Source organism: Coregonus clupeaformis, chromosome 8 (genome assembly GCF_020615455.1).
Source record: "Coregonus clupeaformis isolate EN_2021a chromosome 8, ASM2061545v1, whole genome shotgun sequence".
Lineage (NCBI taxonomy): Eukaryota > Metazoa > Chordata > Actinopteri > Salmoniformes > Salmonidae > Coregonus > Coregonus clupeaformis.
The window spans coordinates 38,326,556-38,349,983 of record NC_059199.1 but is presented as its reverse complement, the minus strand read 5'-3'; the positions used below and the strand labels follow the sequence as shown (position 1 = coordinate 38,349,983).

Genomic DNA, 23,428 nt, shown 5'->3' with positions numbered 1-23,428 from the left:
TCAGGGACAAGATTGTAGACCTACACAAGGCTGGAATGGGCTACAAGACCATCGCCAAGCAGCTTGATGAGAAGGTGACAACAGTTGGTGAGATTATTCGCAAATGGAAGAAATGTAAATCTCCCTCGGCCTGGGGCTCCATGCAAGATCTCACCTCGTGGAGTTGCAATGATCATGAGAACGGTGAGGAATCAGCCCAGAACTACACGGGAGGATCTTGTCAATGATCTCAAGGTAGCTGGGACCATAGTAACCAAGAAAACAATTGATAACACACTACGCCGTGAAGGACTGAAATCCTGCAGCGCCCGCAAGGTCCCCCTGCTCAAGAAAGCACATATACAGGCCCATCTGAAGGAAAACTGGGTGAAAGTGTTGTGGTCAGATGAGACCAAAATCGAGCTCTTTGGCATCAACTCAACTCGCCGTGTTTGGAGGAGGAGGAATGCTGCCTATGACCCCAAGAACACCATCCCCACCGTCAAACATGGAGGTGGAAACATTATGCTTTGGGGGTGTTTTTCTACTAAGGGGACAACTTCACCTCTTCAAAGGGACGATGGACGGGGCCATGTACCATCAAATCTTGGGTGAGAACCTCCTTCCCTCAGCCAGGGCATTGAAAATGGGTCGTGGATGGGTATTACAGCATGACAATGACCCAAAACACACAGCCAAGTGTCAAAGTTGCGTCAATTCAAATCTGGTATTAGGAACAAAAGAGGTCAACACGACTTCTAAGATATACTAGTATCTTAATTAATGCAAAACCTTCAATGGTAAATATGAGGTTCGTATATACGGGTCTACTGAAGTACCACGCAGGGCATTCAGAGAACTAATCCATTGTTACAGGTTCTTCTTCAAATACTCGGACAGTTTTTAGTTCCCGCTCTCTGCTGGGCCTATCAGAGTAGAGACTGAGCGTGGTTTAGACTTACTCAGCCAATCCGTTGGCGCACAGGCTAGTCCCAGCCCCTTGGCGCTCCACTGTTGCACACTGTTGCCAGGCATAAGTTCTTATCATAACAACCTGTCATGGTGAGAAGAGCCAGCTCCCCTAGACACCATTCCTACGTCCAAGGATGGTTCACAGATCACAAAGAAGCAGTGTAGTCTAGTATTTGGAGACACAAATTCTTATCTCATCTTACCCCCTAAAACAGCTCCTCACATTAATCACAGCTTGCCAGGTGAAACAACCCACATCAGCACAGTACAGACCTTTTATGCTTTAATCATTAATGCATTCTTTCTAAGTTAGTCATCCCATCAATTATGAGAATAATAAATCACCACACAAGGCAACAAAGGAGTGGCTCAAGAAGAAGCACATTAAGGTCCTGGAGTGGCCTAGCCAGTCTCCAGACCTTGATCTCATAGAAAATCTGTGGAGGGAGCTGAAGGTTCGAGTTGCCAAACGTCAGCCTCGAAACCATAATGACTTGGAGAAGATCTGCAAAGAGGAGTGGGACAAAATCCCTCCTGAGATGTGTGCAAACCTGGTGGCCAACTACAAGAAACGTCTGACCTCTGTGATTGCCAACAAGGGTTTTGCCACCAAGTACTAAGTCATGTTTTGCAGAGGGGTCAAATACTTATTTCCCTCATTAAAATGCTAATCAATGTATAACATTTTTGACATGCGTTTTTCTGGGTTTTTTGGTTGTTATTCTGTCTCTCACTGTTCAAATAAACCTACTATTTAAATTATAGACTGATCATGTCTTTGTCAGTGAGCAAACGTACAAAATCAGCAGGGGATCAAATACTTTTTTCCCTCACTGTAAGGTCAAAATCGAAGTATGCATACGCCGATTAAAACACCTGGTTTTCACGCAATCTTTCGAATTATTAGGACAATTTACACCTTTTAATCAGCGTTCCAGCAGTGTATTTGATCTGCGCATGTGCCAGCACCGGTAGCGCAAGCCTCCCTAACGCGCGAGTGAAGTGATTTAGGAAAAACTGGAAGTATGCATCTTAGAAATTGTTTTTACATACAAACGTTATATGTCTAAACTCGGAATCAAATAGGCTTCGCAAAAATAACATGGTCGCTGTGGTAGAACGTTTATTTTGATTGGCGATTTTCTGCATTTATTTAAGGTCATTAGGACGCCTGATTTCAGATGTGTCCATGTATACAGGATTATTAGGGAAATCGTTCTTCTTGCAAAGCATGTAAACATTTTACTGTTATAACAGGACTATTCACAATAATAGTATTATTGTGCATGTAACCGTACTCGGTGAAGTGACGTGGTGTAGGCAGAGGTTAGATGATTCTGGAACTACACTTAGAGGGTTTGAGGGTTGAAGAGGCGAAACTGAAAGTGGTTGAGAGTGAGGAGGATGAGGTGTTTAGAATGGTGGTGCTATATTAGATTGGTAGTGGACGTCGTTCGACAAGCGGAGAATCTCTACTATTGAACCCTATCCTTCTCTAAACGTCATTCCACTAAATCGCCCACCGCATCTACCAATCGCCCATAGCACTCTCCCGCAATCCCTCGGTGTTCGCTGCCTTTTATACTTACTATTCATTCGAAACATTGTCAACGTCACCCTCTAGCTCCACGCATCGCCTGTTCAACAATACACCCTCAACCTCCTTATATCCATGAAAGTATAATTTCACTGACGCCTCTCAGCAGCACTCTCGTCATCCCCCCTTACCTCACTTTAGTCGCAGCCCCCTTGTCATCCCCCCTTACCTCACGTTAGTCTCTTGTGAGAGTAGCAGGAGACTTGGTTCTGGGTGCTGAGATTACCTCACCCTGTCCCCAGTGAGTGTATCGCCTCAGGCTCAGCCCCAGCCCCAGCCCCAGTCTCAGCCTCAACAAGATATTTGTTGTGTCCCCTCCTCAGACACTTCCATTAAGATGTTGTCAGGATAAAGTCAACGTCGTTATGCATTTCTGTTTACTAGAGGAGATACTGGACTGGTTGTGTTTCTGTGTCACATTTTCCCCTGTTTTACCATCTTTTAGCATGATAAAGAAATACAAGGGGGAGGGGGGGTAGATAGGAAGGGTATCCGGTGGAGTGTGGTGATTTGTATTGTCTTTCGTCTTTATTTCTCAAACATAAATGTAGTTGACTCTAAGACTGAGACACAGTGAAGATACAAGGTACTAAATTGCTTTGTTTAGTTTCAGAGTTGCATCAGGTTTATCCCTCGTGAAGTCATTACCTGTGTATAAACTAAGCCCACCAATGAGTTATAAAAAGTGTATTGCCATTCCATTTGACCCCACTGGAGGACTTACCACAGACGGCAAAGTTATTTTACATTATGACATACGGTGAAGTGAAGGTTCAGTACAAGGACCAGTGATTCAAAGACATTAAGCATAGTTAATTACTGTTAAAAGCTCTATGTTCTTTGTTCTCGCTCTCTCTTTAGGGTCATTATTTTACATTTACGTTATGTAGCAGACGCTCTTATCCAGAGTGACTTACAAATTGGTGCATTCAATTTATGATAGCCAGTGGGACAACCACTTTTATTTATTTTTATATTTTGAGGGGGGGGTAGAAGGATTACTTTTATAGTATTCTAGGCATTCCTTAAAGAGGTAGGGTTTCAAGTGTCTCCGGAAGGTGGTCAGTGACTCTGCTGTCCTGGCGTCGTGGGGGAGCTTGTTCCACCATTGGGGTGCCAGAGCAGCGAATAGCTTTGACTGGGCTGAGCGGGAACTGTGCTTCCGTAGAGGTAGGGGGGCTAGCAGGCCATTATGACAAAATAAAGCAAGAGTTACGACTCTGGCTGAGACAGAATTAATTTGAATGAGATAATTACTCTTTCAGCTGGTCTATTATACAGTAGAGTAGGGGTTCTCTGCAATTACATTTTCCATGAAACAACAAAGCAGCTATGAAGAAATCAGCAGGTACAGGTGGGTTAGAATATTATCCTTATTCACTTCAGAATAATGTAGCTCCATATGAAGAAAGTACTAAATTACTTTGAATTGTTAAGTGTTTTTGTGAACAACTGAACGACCAGCGCAGGTAGCCATAATCCTTTCCAGAAAACCACATGAATTTGCTTCCAAGAAATCAACAGGTACAGACTATACAGTGCATTCGGAAAGTATTCAGACCCCTTCACTTTTTCCACATTCTGTTACGTTACAGCCTTATTCTAAAATTGATTAAATAAAAAATTTTCCTCATCAATCTACACACAATACCCTATAATGACAAAGTGAAAAAAGGGTTTTTAGAATTTTTTGCAAACTTATTAAAAAGAAAATAACAGAAATATGTTATTTACATAAGTATTCAGACCCTTTGCTATGAGACTGGAAATTGAGCTTAGGTGCATCCTGTTTCCATTGATCATCCTTGAGATGGTTCTACAACTTGATTGGAGTCCACCTGTGGTAAATTCAATTGATTGGACATGATTTGGAAAGGCACAGACCTGTCTATATAAGGTCCCACAGTTGACAGTGCATGTCAGAGCAAAAACCAAGCCATGAGGTCGAAGGAATTGTCCGTAGAGCTCCGAGACAGGATTGTGTCGAGGCACATATCTGGAGAAGGGTACTAAAACATTTCTGCAGCATTAAAGGTCCCCAAGAACACAGTGGCCTCCATCATTCTTAAATGGAAGAAGTTTGAAACCACCAAGACTCTTCCTAGAGCTGGCCGCCCAGCCAAACTGAGCAATCACGGGAGAAGGGCCTTGGTCAGGGAGGTGACCAAGAACCCAATGGTCACTCTGACAGAGCTCCAGAGTTCCTCTGTGGAGATGGGAGAACCTTCCAGAAGGACAACCATCTCTGCAGCACTCCACCAATCAGGCCTTTATGGTAGAGTGGCCAGTAGGAAGCCACTCCTCAGTAAAAGGCACATGACAGCCCGCTTGGAGTTTGCCAAAAGGCACCTAAAGGACTCTCAAACCATGAGTAACAAGATTGAACTCTTTGGCCTGAATGCCAAGCGTCATGTCTGGAGGAAACCAGGCACCGCTCATCACCTGGCCAATACCTTCCCTACGGTGAAGCATGGTGGTGGCAGCATCATGGTGGAGTGATGTTTTTCAGCGACAGGAACTGAGAGACTAGTCACGATCGAGGGAAAGATGAACGGAGCAAAGTACATAGAGATCCTTGATAAAAACCTGCTCCAGAGCGCTCAGGACCTCAGACTGGGGCGAAGGTTCACCTTCCAACAGGACAACGACCATAAGCACACAGCCAAGACAACTCAGGAGTGGCTTCGGGACAAGTCTCAATGTCCTTGAGTGGCCCAGCCAGAGCCCGGACTTGAACCCGATCGAACATCTCTGGAGAGACCTGAAAATAGCTGTGCAGCGACGCTCCCCATCCAACCTGACAGAGCTTGAGAGGATGAATGGGAGAAACTCCCTAAATACAGGTGTGCCACGCTTGTAGCGTCATACCCAAGAAGACTCAAGGCTGTAATCGCTGCCAAAGGTGCTTCAAAGTACTGAGTAAAGGGTCTAAAAACCTGTTTTTGCTTTGTCATTATGGGGTATTGTGTGTAGATTGTTGAATAAAACATTTTTAAAAAATATATATATTTTAGAATAAGGTTGTAACGTAACAAAATGAGGAAAAAGTCAAGGGGTCTGAATAATTTCAGAATGCACTGTATTCGTTATATTCAGAAGAGTTACGTGAATCATTGGTTAACCCTCCCCCCCAGGCAGTGTACTTACTATGCCTGTGATATGTGGTTGTCCCACCTAGCTATCTTAAGACGAATGCACTAACTGGAAGTCTCTCTGGACAAGAGCGTCTGCTAAATTACTAAAATGTAAAAAACTGAACATGGATGCCCTCGCACGCACACACACTACCATCCCATCCCCCTAGAGGACTAGAAGTCACCACAGCTCCCCCCGTGTAGATGTAGTAATAAGTGTCTTTGGTTGTTAGCAACAGTAGTAACCTCCCATGAATCACCCGTGTCTGACGTTAACAGGCATCTTGGCTGGGAGGAGTAGAACAGAACACATCAAACTGAACCAGACAAAACATTTCACTCATTATGGATGACCTGTCTTGTTCTCCATTGTTCAAGTCCTGTCTTTTCTCTCACTCTTTTGTCCAAAAGAAAATGTAAAATTACAGTGCTCTGACAAATAGATTTTTGTAAAAGCACTTTCAGAGCACTGTCATGTAGCTATGACTTAATTAAGAGTGAACACAAAAGCTAAAATCCTAACCTCACATCACCTACACTACAGATCCTCTTCTCATACACCCACAGTGTAACTACCCCCTGACAAAGGGAGATGCCGAAATGCGTCAGAGTTTTTATGATGTTCCTCTAAACATAGCAATAAATGCATTATACAGTGCCTTCAGAAAGTATTCACACCCCTTGACTTTTTACACATTTTGTTGTGTTACAGCCTGAATTTAAATTGATTACATTTTGATTTTTTTGTCACTGGCTTACACACAATACCCCATAATGTCAAAGTGGAATTATGTTTTTCGATTTTTTTTTACAAATTAATAAAAAATGAAAAGCTGAAATGTCTTGAGTAAATAAGTATTCAACCACTTTGTTATGGCAAGCCTAAATAAGTTCAGGAGTAAAAATGTGCTTAACAAGTCACATAATAAGTTGCATGGACTAACTCTGTGTGCAATAATAGTGTTTAACATGATTTTTGAATGACTACCTCATCTCTGTACCCCATACATACAATTATTGTCACGATCGTTGTAAGAGGCAGACCAAGGCGCAGCGTGATAGGCGTACATCTTTTAATGAGTACTTACACCACCAACAAAACGATACGTGAAGTCTAAAGGTTCACCAACACAAACCTATACAGAACAAGATCCCACAATACTAAAGTGCCAAAAGGCTGCCTAAGTATGGTCCCCAATCAGAGACAACGAGCTACAGCTGTCTCTGATTGGGAACCACCCTGGCCAACATAGATATGAACGATCTAGAACAGACCCAATGAAAACTAAACATAACAAGTCCACACCCTGGCTCAACATTTAAGAGTCCCCAGAGCCAGGGCGTGACAGTACCCCCCCCCAAAGGCGCGGACTGCGACCGCGCCAACCAAACACAACAGGGGAGGGGCCGGGTGGGCATTCCGCCTCGGAGGCGGATCCGGCTCCAGGCGTGACCACCACTCTCTCACTACCCCCCCGTAGCGCTCCTGGTCTGGTCTGGCCCCGCTGGCCGGAGCTGGACTGGACACCGGTGGAGCGGATTGCTCTTGCTCCGGAGTGGAGCAGCTGACCGGTGCCGGACCAGGCACCGGTGGAACAGGCACGGGCCGTGCGGACTGGACGGCTGCACCACTGGCTTGGTGCGGGGAGCAGGAACGGGCCGGACCGGGCTGACGACAGCGCACCACTGGCTTGGTGCGGGGAGCAGGAACGGCCGGACCGGGCTGACGACGCGCACCACTGGCTTGGTGAGGGGAGCAGGAACAGGCCGAACCGGGCTGATGACGCGCACCACTGGCTTGGTGCGGGGAGCAGGAACAGGCCGAACCGGGCTGGCGACGCGCACCACTGGCTTGGTGCGGGGAGCAGGAACGGGCCGGACTGGGCTGACGACGCGCACCACTGGCTTGGTGCGGGGAGCAGGAACGGGCCGGGCCGGGCTGGCGACGCGCACCACAGGCTTGGTGCGAGGGACAGGGACAGGCCGGGCCGGACGCGCACCCCTGGCCTGGTGCGGGGAGCAGGAACAGGCCGGACCGGGCTGGCGACGCGCACCACAGGCTTGGTGCGGGGAGCAGGAATGGGCCGGACCGGGCTGACGACGCGCACCACAGGCTTGGTGCGGGGAGCAGGAACGGGCCGGAACGGGCTGGCGACGCGCACCACAGGCTTGGTGCGAGGGACAGGAACAGGCCGGACCGTACTGGGAACACACACCACTGGCCTTGTGCGGGGATCAGGAACGGGCCGGACCGGACTGGTAACACACCTCAGTACCTCTCGCCGTGCCTCTACACTCTCCTTCCCCCTCATGACCAATGGCCCCCGTAACCTGGTGGCCTCCTCTCCTAGTCCGCAAACTCGCCCTGTAGCTGCCTCCAGCAGCCCCGTCGTCCATGCCGGTGCCCCCCAAAAAAAATTATTGGGGTTGCCTCTCGCCTGTCCGACGACGGCCCGGTTGGCGCCGCTTCTCCTCTCCTGCCTGGGCATCCTCCCTCATCGCCCTCCGGTAGCGGACGGCCTCCTCCTCTGTGATTCTCCCCCAACCGAGGAGGACATCTACCAGAGTAACCTCCTGTTCCATACCCGGCGTTTGCTCCTGCACACGCTGCTTGGTCCTGTTTATGGTGGGATCTTCTGTCACGATCGTTATAGGAACCGGACCAAGGCGCAGCGTGATAGGCGTACATCTTTTAATGAGTACTTACACCACCAACAAAACAACAAAACGATACGTGAAGTCTAAAGGTTCACCAACACAAACCTATACAGAACAAGATCCCACAATACTAAAGTGCCAAAAGGCTGCCTAAGTATGGTCCCCAATCAGAGACAATGAGCTACAGCTGTCTCTGATTGGGAACCACCCTGGCCAACATAGATATGAACGATCTAGAACAGACCCAATGAAAACTAAACATAACAAGTCCACACCCTGGCTCAACATTTAAGAGTCCCCAGAGCCAGGGCGTGACAATTATCTGTAAGGTCCCTCAGTCGAGCAGTGAATTTGTAACACAGATTCAACCACAAAGACTAGGGAGGTATTCCAATGCCCAGTAAATAAGGGCACCTATTGGTAGATGGGTAAAAATAAAAAAAAGCAATATCCCTTTGAGCATGGTGAAGATTTTAATTACACATTGGATGGTGTATCAATACACCCAGTCACTACAAAGATACAGGCATCCTTCCTAGCTCAGTTGCTGGTGAGGAAGGAAACCGCTCAGGGATTTCACCATGAGGCCATTGGTGACTTTAAAACAGTTACAGAGTTGAATGGCTGTGATAGAAAACTGAGGATTGATCAACAACATTGTAGTTAAAAAGAAACGGAATGGAGCTAAGCACAGGCAAAATCCTAGAGGAAAACCTGGTTCAGTATGCTTTCCACAAGACGCTTGGAGATGAATTCACCTTTCAGCAGGACAATAACCTAAAACACAAGGGCAAATCAACACTGGAGTTGCTTACCAAGAAGACAGTGAATGTTCCTGAGTGGCCAAGTTACAGTTTTGACTTAAATCTGCTTGAAAATCTATATTAAGACCTGAAAATGGTTGTCTAGCAATGATCAACAATCAATTTGACAGCTTGAAGAAATTTGAAAGAGTAATGGACAAATGTTGCACAATCCAGGTGTGGAAAGCACTTAGAGACTTACCCAGAAAGACTCACAGCTGTAATAGCTGCCAATGGTGATTCTAACATGTATTGACGCAGGGGTTGAATACTTATCTAATCAAGTTAGTGTTTTATTTTGTATGTTTATTTATTTTTTTTTTTTTTACTAATGTTTGAATTTTCCTTCCACTTTAACATTAGAGTATTTTGTGTAGATCATTGACAAAAAATTACAATTAAATCCATTTAAATTCCACTTTGTAACACAACAAAATGTGGAAAAGGTCAAGGGGTGTGAATACTTTCTGAAGGCACTGTATAATGCATTTTTGTTACGTTACAGCCATATTCTAAAATTTATAAAATAGTTTTTTTCCCTCATCAATACACACAATACCCCATAATGACGAAGCAAAAACAGGTTTTTAGTAATTTTTGCAAATGTATAAAATAAAACGGAAATATAACATTTACTTAAGTATTCAGACCCTTTACTCAGTACTTTGTTGAAGCACCTTTGGCAGCGATTACAGCCTTGAGTCTGCTGGGTATGACGCTACAAGCTTGGCACACCTGTATTTGGGGAGTTTCTCCCATTCTTCTCTGCAGATCCTCTCAAGCTCTGTCAGGTCTCTCCAAAGACGTTAAATCGGGTTCAAGTCCGGGATCTGGCTGGGCCACTCAAGGACATTCAGAGATTTGTCCCGAAGCCAATCCTGCATTGTCTTGGCTGTGTGCTTAGGGTCGTTGTCCTGTTGGAAGGTGAACCTTCATCCCAGTCTGAGGTCCTGAGCTCTCTGGAGCAGGTTTTCATCAAGGATATCTCTGTACTTTGCTCTGTTCATCGTTCACTCGATACTGACTAGTCTCCCAGTCCCTGCTGCTGAAAAACATCCCCAGAGCATGATGCTGCCACCACCATGCTTCACCGTAGGGATGGTGCCAGGTTTCCTCCAGACGTGTCGCTTGGCATTCAGGCCAAAGAGTTCAATCTTGGTTTCATCAGACCAGAGAATCTTGTTTCTCATGGTCTGAGAGTCTTTAGGTGGCGGGCTGTCATGTGCCTTTTACTGAGGAGTGGCTTTCTTCTGGCCACTCTACCATAAAGGCCTGATTGGTGGAGTGCTACAGAGGTGGTTGTCCTTCTGGAAGTTTCTCCCATCTCCACAGAGGAACTCTGGAGCTCTGTCAGAGTGACCATCGGGTTCTTGGTCACCTCCCTGACCAAGGCCCTTCTCCCCCGATTGCTCAGTTTGGCCGGGCGGCCAGCTCTAAGAAGAGTCTTGGTGGTTCAAAACGTCTTCCATTTAAGAATGATGGAGGCCACTGTGTTCTTGGGGACCTTCAATGCTGCAGAAATGTTTTAGTACCCTTCCCCAGATCTGTGCCTCGACACAATCCTGTCTCGGAGCTCTACGGACAATTCCATCGACCTCATGGCTTGGTTTTTGCTCTAAACGTGCACTGTCAACTGTGGGACCTTATATAGACATGTGTGTGCCTTTCCAAATCATGTCCAATCAATTGAATTTACCACAGGTGGACTCCAATCAAGTTATAGAAACAGGATGCACCTGAGCTCAATTTAGAATCTCATTGCAAAGGGTCTGAATACTTATGTAAATAAGGTATCTGTTGTTGATTTTTTAAATACATTTGCAAAAATTTCTAAACACCTGTTTTCGCTTTGTTATTATGGGGTATTGTGTGTAGATTGATGAGGATTTTTTATTGATTTAATCAATTTTAGAATAAGGCTGTAACGTAACAAAATGTGGAAAACGTCAAGGGGTCTGAATACTTTCCAAATGCACTGTACCTCTCCCAACCCTTATTTGTTTGTACCTTATTTTTCCTCCATCCACAGCGTGTTATCTGAATTTATACAATGGGTGGGTCTAATACTGAATGCTGATTGGTTAAAACCGCATTCCAGTCGGTGTCTATTCCACAAGTTACCACTCGCTAAATCTATGATGTTCAAATGCCTATTTACTCTGTTCCATCTAACTGCGCAATCCACTGTCTCATAAGCCAAGCACCGCCTTCTACCTGACCTATGGAGAGCATCAATATTACAGCGTTTTCTACATGATCTGGTTGACGTTTCTGTATAGCTGGAACTACATGAACTATCCACCTGGGTGTAGACCTGCTGCATACGGCAAACTAACCTCTGGACCAGGTGACCTTTGCTTTCAGTTAATGACTGTAGGGGTCGAACGGAACATGACACCATAGTTGAACTAACTTATTGGAAACACATAAGGCCATCATGTTCGCATAGCCCATTGCTATTAGATTAATATGACCTAGAATCTTCCAGTTTACCATGGGGTTGAAATGAGAAATCATGGGTTTGATAAATTCCTATAGAAACACCCTCACATAAGGCCTCATCAAGTCATATTATTGATATTAGATTTCAGCTAGAATCTTGGCAGCCATCCAGGGATTAATTCTATTTTCCATTTCTTCTAATTAAAGTGCTCATAAAAGGTGGCTATGTTTTTCTCCTATCTACCAGACTTGTTAATATTACCTTTGACAAAATGGTTGTTTGTTGATAAGGTGAGAGATGGATGTCTCAAAGGGAAAATTAGAGCTTAATATGATGAGAGGAGAAGGTTAATATTTTAGATATCCTGAAAGATTGGAGAAAAAGAGACTAGATTTTGCTCGTTTCTTGAATTAAGTGAAATATTGCCACCTAGTGGTCTTACTATGCTACTTCCATGTCAATATTCCAATACGCTGTTTGTATTTTGCAGTCTGCACTCTCCATGATGGCCTCCGGACATTACTTCTGTGTGGCTTGAGATGCATGCTAAAACACTGCATATCTGTCTGCCATCCTAGCTCCCTTGCAGAAGAAATGTGAAGATTGGCTGTCAGTGGACAGATATGAGCCTACTGCTCCCCAAAATCTACCAGAATGACTTACCATTGTACCAGTCAATATGCGGTAATTCAGTGTGATAAGTGAGCCTCTGCTCTAACCTGAGAGTGGATGATTGACAGCTAGTCTCGTGACACTCAATATTAGATTCTATGTTCCCAGATATGACAGAAAAGTAGTAATTTTTCTTCTGGACCCTTTGAGATGCATATACACTACATGACCAAAAGTATGTGGACAACTGCTCGTTGAACATCTGATTCCAAAATCATGGGCATTCATATGGAGTTGGTTCCCCCTTTGCTGCTATAACAGCCTCCACTCTTCTGGGAAGGCTTTCCACTAGAGGTTGGAACATTGCTGAGGGGACTTGCTTCTATTCAGCCACAAGAGCATTAGTGAGGTCGGGCACTGATGTTGGGCGATTAGGCCTGGCTCGCAGTCAGCGTTCCAATTCATCCCAAAGGTGTTCGATGGGGTTGAGGTCAGCCAAGAACTTCCACACCGATCTCAACAAACCATTTCTGTATGGACCTCGCTTTGTGCAGCGGACATTGTAATGCTGAAACAGGAAAAGGCCTTTCCCAAACTATTGCCACAAAGTTGGAAGCACAGAATCTTATAGAATGTCATTGTATGCTATAGCGTTAAGATTTCCCTTCATTGGAACTAAGGGGCCTAACCCGAACCATGAAAAACAGCACCAGACCATTATTCCTCCTCCACCAAACTTTACAGTTTGCACTATGCATTGGGGCTGGTAGAGTTCTCCTGGCATCCGCCAAACACAGATTTGTCCGTCGGACTGCCAGATGAACGGGTTTCTACTGCTCCAGAGTCCAATGGCGGCGAGCTTTACACCACTCCAACCGACGCATAGTGATCTTGTGTGTGGCTGCTCAGCCAGTTCTTGTGCCGACGTTGCTGTGAGCTTGTGTGGCCTACCACTTTGCGTCTGAGACGTTTCCACTTCACAATAACAGCACTTACAGTTGACCGGGGAAGCAGGGCAGAAATTTGACATCCTATGACGTCACTGAGCTCTTCAGTATGGGCCGATCTACTGCCAATGTTTGTCTATGGAGATTGCATGCCTGTGTGCTCAATTTTATACACCTGTCAGCAATGGGTGTGGTGGGAAATAGCTGAATCCACTAATTTGAAGGGTTGTCCACATACTTTTGTATAGAGTATCATTACATCACTAGCTGTAAACCTATCAACTCCCACCAGGGGAAGACGAAGCCGCATTGCTCAAACTGATATTTATTGTTCCTTTGTTCGAATGCCAGGCAGAGAACATTACTATGACAACGATAGTGATACTGTGCAAAAAGCTATTCTCGTTCTGTGGTGGATGGTGGACAAAGTACCCAATTGTCATGAGTTAAAGGATACCGTAACAGAAAATGACTCAAGTAGAAGTCCTGTTAAGCATTCAAAATGTAACGAGTACTTTTGGGTGTCAGGGAAAATGTATGGCGTAAAAAGTACATTATTTTCTATGGGAATGTAGTAGAGTAAAGTAGTCAAAAATATAAATAGTAAAGTACAGATACCCCAAAACACTACTTTAGTACTATACATTAATTTTGAGTACTTTACCACTGCTCATTCTCTTGTAGAAAATAAATACTTCCTGTTCATTTTCCCCTCAGGCTGAACCAGACTAAACAAAGGTATGAATAGGGTCCCTGATCAGCGCTTTCCCCCTCCCAAACCCCACTAGATGGCACCTGGAGTAGAAAACCACACCACTTGACATCACCAGCTTCAACTGAAGCATAAAGCTAGGCTCAACTGTTGGTCCCAGTGTGTAGTTCACCATCTGTTTATTTATAATGTCCAAGATTAAGCCCAATATCCTTCCTTGACCTTTGGGTGATAGGAAAATACTGGCTGTTAAATCTTAGCCTGGAATCCAAACTGAAACCGAGCAGTGTGGAATCCAGGGCGACTACGTCCCCAGAATGCAATAACCTGTTCTTGTTTTAAAGGATGGTCTTCGAAGAATAGCAGAAATCTGAAACATCACAGGAATCAATAAACCACACATGGAAGGGCATTTGGCAATTTTATTATTTATTGTTTTTAGTACAACAGTTAAGTCAACATCTATTAAGATGCCAAAGTGTATTGCTCTTTTGCATTTCATATGTAGACCCAGTCTTCCAGTAACATCCTAGATTATTCAAAAGTTACTTCACGGACCTACAACAGCACAAAGTAATGTGCTTTGAGACAAAACCCCACTTTACAAAAGCAAAACAATCTACAGCGGCACAAAGATTAGATTTAGGGGTGAGTCTAATGGCACTATTCAGTGCACTACTTTTGGTTAGTGCATTAGAACACCTGCTGCTGTGAAAAAGGTGAAACCGATCAACACGTTAACAGCCCAGATCAACAATCATTGATCAATAAGTATTATGAACAGTCAGGTGTGGCAGAGACACGATTCCAACGCTGCACTATGGAATAGAGATGCTTCCTTAAAGGACAAGTACATACACTGCTATTTTTCATTAGGTCAGAAGCTGCAATGACAAAAGCTACATATCCAAAGAAATGGGCTGTGTATGAAGTGGTCATTAGCGGTCAAACCCTTGCTTCCTCAATTTCTCTCAAAGCTTCATTGGATGAGGAGGTCTCCTCCAATGCATTTGAGGAATTGACAGCTAGTAAAGTTCAGACAGCCGTGGAATAGAAGTAACAAGTGGACAAGAATATCCACATGTAAAACTATGGCAGGAAAGTAGTAAAATTCACAAAACGGGGATAACTTTATTTTCTTCAAAAGGTGGGTGGCAGTGAACAACAAAAATACTGGCCATCAACTAAATATAAATCAATCTTTGGATACGTAAAAAACCCTCTAGTGTACAATCCAATACAGACTGAAATGTTCAGTTTTCTGATGTCTCGGCACCACCCTCTTTGGTTTCCTTCTTGGCCCGCACCTCTTCCAGTTTCTTGTCCTGGGAAGAAATAGAAGTTCAAAACATTAGTGACAGATCCTTCAAAAGTGCATTATTTAAACAGACCGTACAAAGTGTGACTTGTCTCAGTGACAACGTACACTCATTAATATTTTCAATCACCAATTTGTCATGTGGTTGACCAGTGACATTGCTGTTAACCGTTGGTGTGAATCAATAAAAATGTTGATCAACTGAACCAACTCTGAACTCACCTTGTAGATAGTCAGTGATCAAGTTGTTGATGGGGCACAGTTATTTGAATATCCGAACAGACGTTTTCCTAAGTCACTGAACAGAATTCAGTGACTTAGGAGAGTATTCATTTTTTGGTTAAAGCTGTGTAAAATGTAAATTGTGACATTTCCACGTAGCCTACAGTGATAGACCATTGCATTTTAATAGTTTTAAAAGTGTGCCCCATAAAGACGCACCGGTAGCCTGTTTCACAGGTGTAGCTTGTTATTGTCGGTCAATCAAAGCGGCACTACAGTAAGAGGCTCCTTGCGTAGCAATTGAAGTGGCAGATTTCTAATCAATGTGAAATAGAATTACAATTATGGAATTAAGTTAGCTAAACAAGAAGGCTACAATGATCAACCAACAGGTAGGCTGTTTCATATGAATAGAGTTGCAGACATTGTATGGGGAGCGCAGCAAAATAGCCTCGCTACTTTAGCTGGCTACAGTAGCTAGCTTCTTTACAACGATTTGATGCAGTTAAGACAGGCACTAACAGATGGTGTGATAGACAAACTTGTTGCTGCCATAGATTATCTAACTAGCACAAGTCAGTTTGGCTACCTTCTCTCGCTCCCGCCATGCCACAGACTGTCACACCGGCCCCTGCTTCTCACCCCACCCCCACAAGCAGAGCACCGTGGCTCTCGTCGCGTGACCAAGTCTCCATTGAAGTTTGCCCCCCAAATTTTTTTTCTCAAACATGCATTTCCACTACCTGGATAATTCTTCTAATACTAAAATAATTTCAAATGCCCATCCTTAGTATCCTTCAAACAGCACGCATGATTGCAGTTTTGCTTTTAGCCAAGGTCAACAGCTTGCTAGCAAGAACAGCACCCTCCCGATTGGGTGTAGCAGTGCCAAAATTTGCATGAACTTTGGAAATGTTACTCTGGTCGCTGGCTCTAGGCACAGACCATTAAGTCACTCAAATCGGTCATGTTCGAGAGCGTCAAAACCGTGATGCATCATGTGTAAATTGTGACCGACGGATCTGCAAATAATTAGTTGTTATTTACGACACAAGTGGGTTTGTAGATTAGTCGGCAGTCGCGAACAAGCTCACCATCTCCTTGTGTCCTCCATTGAAAATGACTGGTAGCAGGGTCACCGATTAGCACTGCAAGACTGCTCTGCATGTAAAAGATACCAACATACCTTCTCCTTGAACTTCTCGCTCATGGCTGCCTGAAGGGCCTCCTTGTTCTCTTTGTTGGCCTCCATCTTCTGGTTAAGCTTCTCCTCAGCTATCTTGCTGAAGTTGTTGTTCTCCTCCATGGCTTTCCTTTGCACCTCCTTCTCATGCTCCCTCTTCTCAGCTAGGTGCTTCAGAACCTCCGCTTCATGGGACTGGAGGATGGCGCAAGAGGTAAGAGTTTGATTCAGATACCCAATTAAAAAACATTTGAATAAACACAATAGATTGCGTCGAGCAGGGCTCCAACTGGCGGAACATGGCCCGCGGGTGATTATGGCCCCCCCAAGTTCTGAGCAACAAAAATAGTTGGGGGGGGGGGGGGGACACACCAAGTGATTTTAATTTGGGAAATTTGTTCTAAAGTATTCCCACTCAGATATGTGATCATACACAAATATAAGCAAGGATTAGGTTTTAGTAAAACATCAGTTTGGGCTTGTCGGTCAATTTGCAGTCTACAAATTTTGTAATTATGCTCTGAACCCCAACCATCCACTCAAGAAAAATGATAGGGGAAAAAAAAAGTTGATCGCTGGCATAGAGGCATGTAATGGCATCATGGCGAAAGGTTCATGTGTATACACGCACACTAGTGATAAAAAAAATAACACGATAGTTACATGTCGGGATATAGTAGTATTTCTTGGGATCTCAATAGGATATAATTTATCGCTATATCGTATTGACAATAACAGTATTATTTTTACACTAGTTGGCTGTACCAAAACTCTAGTATTTTTCCTTCATTAGCTTGTTTGCCATCTTTTTAAATAGGGAGCCAATTAGTTTTCAGCACTTTTATTTCCATGACTGATCAAAACTCGTTTCATGGCTCAGTCTTGTCCATCTGCAGCAGACATATGGTGAGCAATATGTTTGGAATATTGAAACAAAATCAGTACCGAATCGTGAGAAACGCAATACATAGTATAACCTAAGCAGGGTGGGAAATTCCCATAATTACACCCATAAAATAAAAAAAGTAAACATGTGTTTGCAATGTTTCTAAAACAAATGTATTACTAGTAAGCAGTAATGTAATATACTGCTCAATGCAACATATTTTAACCAATGCATGTTAAAACAAATCATTTGGATACAATAAAGTAAAGAAAAACAGTTCTACAACTGAACATCAAGAAGCATAGTGCCTGGCCTGCCACAAAATGCTGAGTGATACAGCTCATTTATTATTAGTTCAGGATTCCAACGCAAATACACTGCAAAAAATAATAATAAAGGGAACACTAAAATAACACATCCTAGATCTGAATGAAATAATCTTAAATACTTTTTTCTTTACATAGTTGAATGTGCTGACAACAAAATCATCAATGGAAATCAAATGTATCAACCCATGGAGGTCTGGATTTGGAGTCACCCTCAAAATTAAAGTGGAAAACCACACTACAGGCTGATCCAACTTTGATGTAATGTCCTTAAAACAAGTCAAAAATGAGGCTCAGTAGTGTGTGTGTGTGGCCTCCACGTGCCTGTATGACCTCCCTACAACGCCTGGGCATGCTCCTGATGAGGTGGCGGATGGTCTCCTGAGGGATCTCCTCCCAGACCTGGACTAAAGCATCCACCAACTCCTGGACAGTCTGGTGCAACGTGGCGTTGGTGGATGGAGCGAGACATGATGTCCCAGATGTGCTCAATTGGATTCAGGTCTGGGGAACGGGCGGGCCAGTCCATAGCATCAATGCCTTCCTCTTGCAGGAACTGCTGACACACTCCAGCCACATGAGGTCTAGCATTGTCTTGCATTAGGAGGAACCCAGGGCCAACCGCACTAGCATATGGTCTCACAAGGGGTCTGAGGATCTCATCTCGGTACCTAATGGGAGTCAGGGCTACCTCTGGCGAGCACATGGAGGGCTGTGCAGCCCCCCAAAGAAATGCCACCCACACCATGACTGACCCACCGCCAAACCGGTCATGCTGGAGGATGTTGCAGGCAGCAGAACATTCTCCACGGCGTCTCCAGACTGTCACATGTGCTCAGTGTGAACCTGCTTTCATCTGTGAAGAGCACAGGTCGCCAGTGGCGAATTTGCCAATCTTGGTGTTCTCTGGCAAATGCCAAATGTCCTGCACGGTGTTGGGCTGTAAGCACAACCCCCACCTGTGGACGTCGGGCCCTCATAGAGTCTGTTTCTGACCGTTTGAGCAGACACATGCACATTTGTGGCTTGCTGGAGGTCATTTTGCAGGGCTCTGGCAGTGTTCCTCCTGCTCCACCTTGCACAAAGGCGGAGGTAGCAGTCCTGCTGCTGGGTTGTTGCCCTCCTACGGCCTCCTCCACATCTCCTGATGTACTGGCCTGTCTCCTGGTAGCGTCTCCATGCTCTGGACACTACGCTGACAGACACAGCAAACCTTCTTGCCACAGCTCGCATTGATGTGCCATCCTGGATGAGCTGCACTACCGGAGCCACTTGTGTGGGTTGTAGACGCCGTCTCATGCTTCCACTAGAGTGAAAGCACCGCCAGCATTCAAAAGTGACCAAAACATCAGCCAGGAAGCATAGGAACTGAGAAGTGGTCTGTGGTCACCACCTGCAAAACCAGTCCTTTATTGGGGGGTGTCTTGCTAATTGCCTATAATTTCCACCTGTTGTTTATTCCATTTGCACAACAGCATGTGACATGTATTGTCAATTAGTGTTGCTTCCTAAGTGGACAGTTTGATTTCACAGAAGTGTGATTGACTTGGAGTTACATTGTGTTGTTTAAGTGTTCCCTTTATTTTTTTGAGCAGTGTACATTGAGCATAGAAATTTGTTCATTTAAAAATAACATTACTAGAAGTTCATGAATAAAATTTGAGTTTTCAATGCTCAAGCAAGCACATTGTACCCCCAAATATTTGCATCATTAGGTGTGACAAAATGTTCAGCTGCTCCTTTAAGGGACTGGCCATTACTGTGGTAATCTGTGTTAGCAGCAGACAGTTGCAAACTAATATTGAAAAACAAGCATGTAAACAAAACAATGCAACTAGCCAAGAAACACAAGGACAACGTCACACTTGTAGCCTTTCAGGTCAAGTCAACTTCTATATTTGAGCTTTGGATTGAAAAAATAAAAAAACATCCCAAATTCTGTATAACCACCTGACAACGTGGCTGCTGAAATAACATTCCTACCGCCAAAATCTACCCGCATTTGACAGGTGTAAATTTTCCACCCAAGTGTCATGATAATTTCATATTGTGAGGTCCCTGGCATTTCCCAGGCCTACTAAATACATTCCCCAAATTGTGCCAGTCAAAGCTAGGATCAACCCCGCCCCTCCCAAAAAAAAAAAAAGTGTTTTAGCTAACAATATACACCATTATGAGTGAGGGTAGGTGACCTTTCTGAACAATAGTTTTACCTTTAGAGGACCCCTTTTGGCTCAAGAGCACATCCATAGGCAAAAGTTCAGTATAGTATTTTTAACTGGAGCACGACCTACCTTCCGCCTCTCCTCTGCAGCCTCCAGTTTCCTCTGGATCTCCTCCAGGGACAAGTCCTTCTTCTTAGGAGGAGACAGGGGGAACTCTCCCTTGGCATCTGCAGCTGGAGTGCCCAGGATCACCTCGAACGCCTGGCCAGACGCACGTTTGTCAATCTCCTTAACCTGAATATCTAGGAGGGGACAAATTATGCATTTGTTATCAAATCAAAGTTAATTGGTTGCGCACACAAATGCTACCGCAGGTCAGAACGAGCAATGCCAGAGTCCAGAAATAAATATAAAAAAAAGTGTGTATAGCCAGTATATTCATAGAAACTGTACAGGAGCAGTAGTTATATAGGACGAGCCAAGACTAGAATGCAGTATATACACATATATGAAGTCCAGGTGAGGGATACATACATGCTGACATTAGAGGTTTCTAAGTGAATGGGGCACTTGTCTGGTAAAACTGAAATACTAATCCTTCCATGAGGGAAGAGGACAGGAAAGTGAACACTGCAGGGAGATGGGGGTAGAGACAAAAGAGGGCCACTGTGTGGACATTTAACTTGGGCTCCCCCAAGGGAAAAAAAACACTGCATCTCCTGTCACCTGGACTGATGGGAATAGAGGTGAATGGTGAAAACAATATGGTGGAAGCGCATCATTAGACTGGCTTCCACCTGGTAATTCTTTTCAGATAGAGGAGAGGGGTGAGAAACTATTATTTTCATGGCTTTCAAAATCACAACTTACCACCGCAGGAGGCCATTTCAGTAGTGGACAGTGAGTCAATGTACCTGGAAGAAATGTCTCAATTAGAACCACATTTACTCAAATCCCTTTTAACACTAGCAGTTGTCAGTGCCTTTACAGGAACCCGGCCTTAACCCCAACAACCAAGACTGCCAGCACTTGCTAATGCATCAGTATGTCCTTGAACATGAAGCACCAGCTACACCCACTCTGAGGACTGGATGAAATCTCCATCTCATCTTTACAAGCTGCCTGAATCACTAACAGAACACTAGCACCGTCTAGTGGGATAGAAACACCATTTACTGTGTGTTCAGGTGGAAGACTGACTAAACAGTTGGGAAAAGCCAAACAAGGCCCACTCAGTGGCGACATCCGTCGGTCATGTGCAACAGCGACCAAGCAACGCCCTATCAATGTAGCCTATTTAAAAATGCTGTCTGGCATTCATTCACAGCTAAATAACTACATTTACATTTTAGTCATTTAGCAGACGCTCTTATCCAGAGCGATTTACAGTTAGTGAGTGGATACATTTTATTTTTTTGCATACCCCCGTGGGAATCGAACCCACAACCCTGGCGTTGCAAACGCCATGCTCTACCAACTGAGCTACATCCCTGCCGGCCATTCCCTCGCCTACCCTGGGCCAATTGTGCGCCGCCCCATGAGTCTCCCGGTCGCAGCCAGCTAAGACAGAGCCTGGATTCGAACCAGGATCTCTAGTGGCACAGCAATGCAGTGACTTAGACCACATGGCACATTAGAAACACATTAGCAAATGACATCCACATGTAATCAAGAAGCCACTACTGTAGATGGGCGAGCAGGCCTTTCAATGCCGGTCTACAGCGTTTCAGTGCCATTCTGTAGGCATGGATACTTTGATGAACTAACAGGCCATGGTTAGAACAAAAAGGCTAGAGCTTACCAAAATTGCAGGGTATTGAAAATGCGATTTGAAGCTACAGAGATATTTGGCAGCTATAACCTACACAGGCGGCCAACGAACCTAATCTCTGAATTTTCAAGCAGATTCAGCAGAACACATTCAACACAAGCTGCAATGGTGCACCCGTTTGTACATAGCACAATAGCTATAAGCCACAGGGGGAGGTAACAAAAGTTCCAACCGCAGTCTCAAGACAACAAAAAGACTAGGTAACGTTCCAGGGTCACACCAAAACTGTCGTTAAGTTTCCAAAATATTAGGTAACGGCACAACAAAAGCTCTTTTGTTTGATGCAATGAACGTCAATGAGAACAGCGGCAAACAAAGAGGGGCGCGTGTTCAAGGCAGCTCCGCGCGTTTAGCTACTCGCACGCTGCCCCTCACAACACCAAGTTCGGTTAAAAATCACAATAATTGGCCAGAACTTTCAACGAGAAATAATTTAAAACGTAAATAAATCGAATAATTGTTAGTGGTGACGGGAAGCTTCAAATACGGATGGCAGCGTTTATTTTTGCAAAGCGCCCTGCAAACAATGTTTAAAAAGTAATCGAGGCGCATCAATTATAAATGGCTGATCAAAGTATCCCAAATTAGCTCATTTAAAATGTATATTTTTGTAAGCGCAAAAATACTTTAACTAGCTACGTCGTGTAATCAATAAAGTAATTTGCGCCACTATCAAGTATGCATCCCTAACCAGCAAGTAAAGTGTCAAGACAAACACACATTGGTCACCGACAACTAGTCACTGTCTGAAGCTGAACAGTACAATCAAATATGGCTAACGTTACTGTGGAACAACCAGCCACCCACCATTAGATCCATGTTCTTTTTACAATTGCATAAATTCACTAAAGCATCAATGAAAGACAGGAAATGAACAATATCTCAGCAACAATCTTCATTAACGTTGGCTAGTTAGGTTGGTTGCTAGCTAATACATTAACGTTAAAAAAAAAACGGACAACAAATGTCGTTCAGCCAATATTGAAGCTGAGGTAACACATTTTATCACCACTTTACCAATTTTTTTTTAAGGTAAACCAGTACTTTCATAAATCAGCCAAGATTAGCTACAATTTCAATCATATTTTTGGTACGGATAACGTTAGCTATACAACAGAGTAAGGTTACACCCACCTTTACCAACAGTTAAACAAATTTCTCCTCTGCAGCTAGACTTTCGCGGCGAATTCTCTACTCGAGTATTGCCAGTTCGCGCATAAAAAGCCCCAAATGTGTGTCGTCAAAGCCAATTCTGCAATTCTATTGGCTGTTTATTACTCTCTCCGCACTCCTGGTAGTTGTAGTTTTATGGCTTTCAAGACGTCAACACAGAGAAGACGAGCGTCTCCCTAACATTTCAATTAGTTTGGTAATGAATAATGAACTTTGAATGTATTCAATGAACATATAAATTGATTGTTTCAATTTAATTGATCAAAAATATGGGTATTTTGGGGATGACATTTCATAAGTGTGTGCTTGACCTACATCAGTCTGTCAGCCCTTGCATGAGGTGTGTGATGATTACATAAGTCTTCAATCTCGAGGACTGCCTGTGCCTTCATCTGTGTTTTGGCCATAGTAGACTGACTATACGATTTATTGTACGAAATAACGTTTTTATCACATTGTCTGCGCTA

General features: G+C 44.1%; 1 protein-coding gene across 1 annotated transcript; it reads right to left on the bottom strand.

The window, feature by feature from the left end:
- Positions 1-14,265: 14,265 nt before the first annotated feature.
- On the bottom strand, positions 14,266-22,992 carry LOC121571937 (stathmin-like). Its single transcript, XM_041883735.1, has 5 exons — positions 22,923-22,992; positions 20,828-20,871; positions 20,087-20,259; positions 16,584-16,775; positions 14,266-15,182 (listed from the first exon to the last, which is right to left on the bottom strand). Exons 2-5 carry the CDS (start codon positions 20,841-20,843, stop codon positions 15,111-15,113), a joined length of 453 nt encoding a protein of 150 aa, XP_041739669.1. The 5' UTR covers positions 20,844-20,871; positions 22,923-22,992; the 3' UTR covers positions 14,266-15,110.
- Between the last annotated feature and the right edge of the window lie 436 nt (positions 22,993-23,428).

What these genes read in the sequence shown, in the direction of transcription:
- LOC121571937 (XM_041883735.1), bottom strand. An exon ending in CTGCAGAGGAGAGGCGGAAG is followed by an intron (nt 16,776 to 20,086) that starts GTAGGTCGTGCT and finishes GCCATCCTCCAG; the next exon opens with TCCCATGAAGCGGAGGTTCT. An exon ending in GCGAGAAGTTCAAGGAGAAG is followed by an intron (nt 15,183 to 16,583) that starts GTATGTTGGTAT and finishes ATTTCTTCCCAG; the next exon opens with GACAAGAAACTGGAAGAGGT.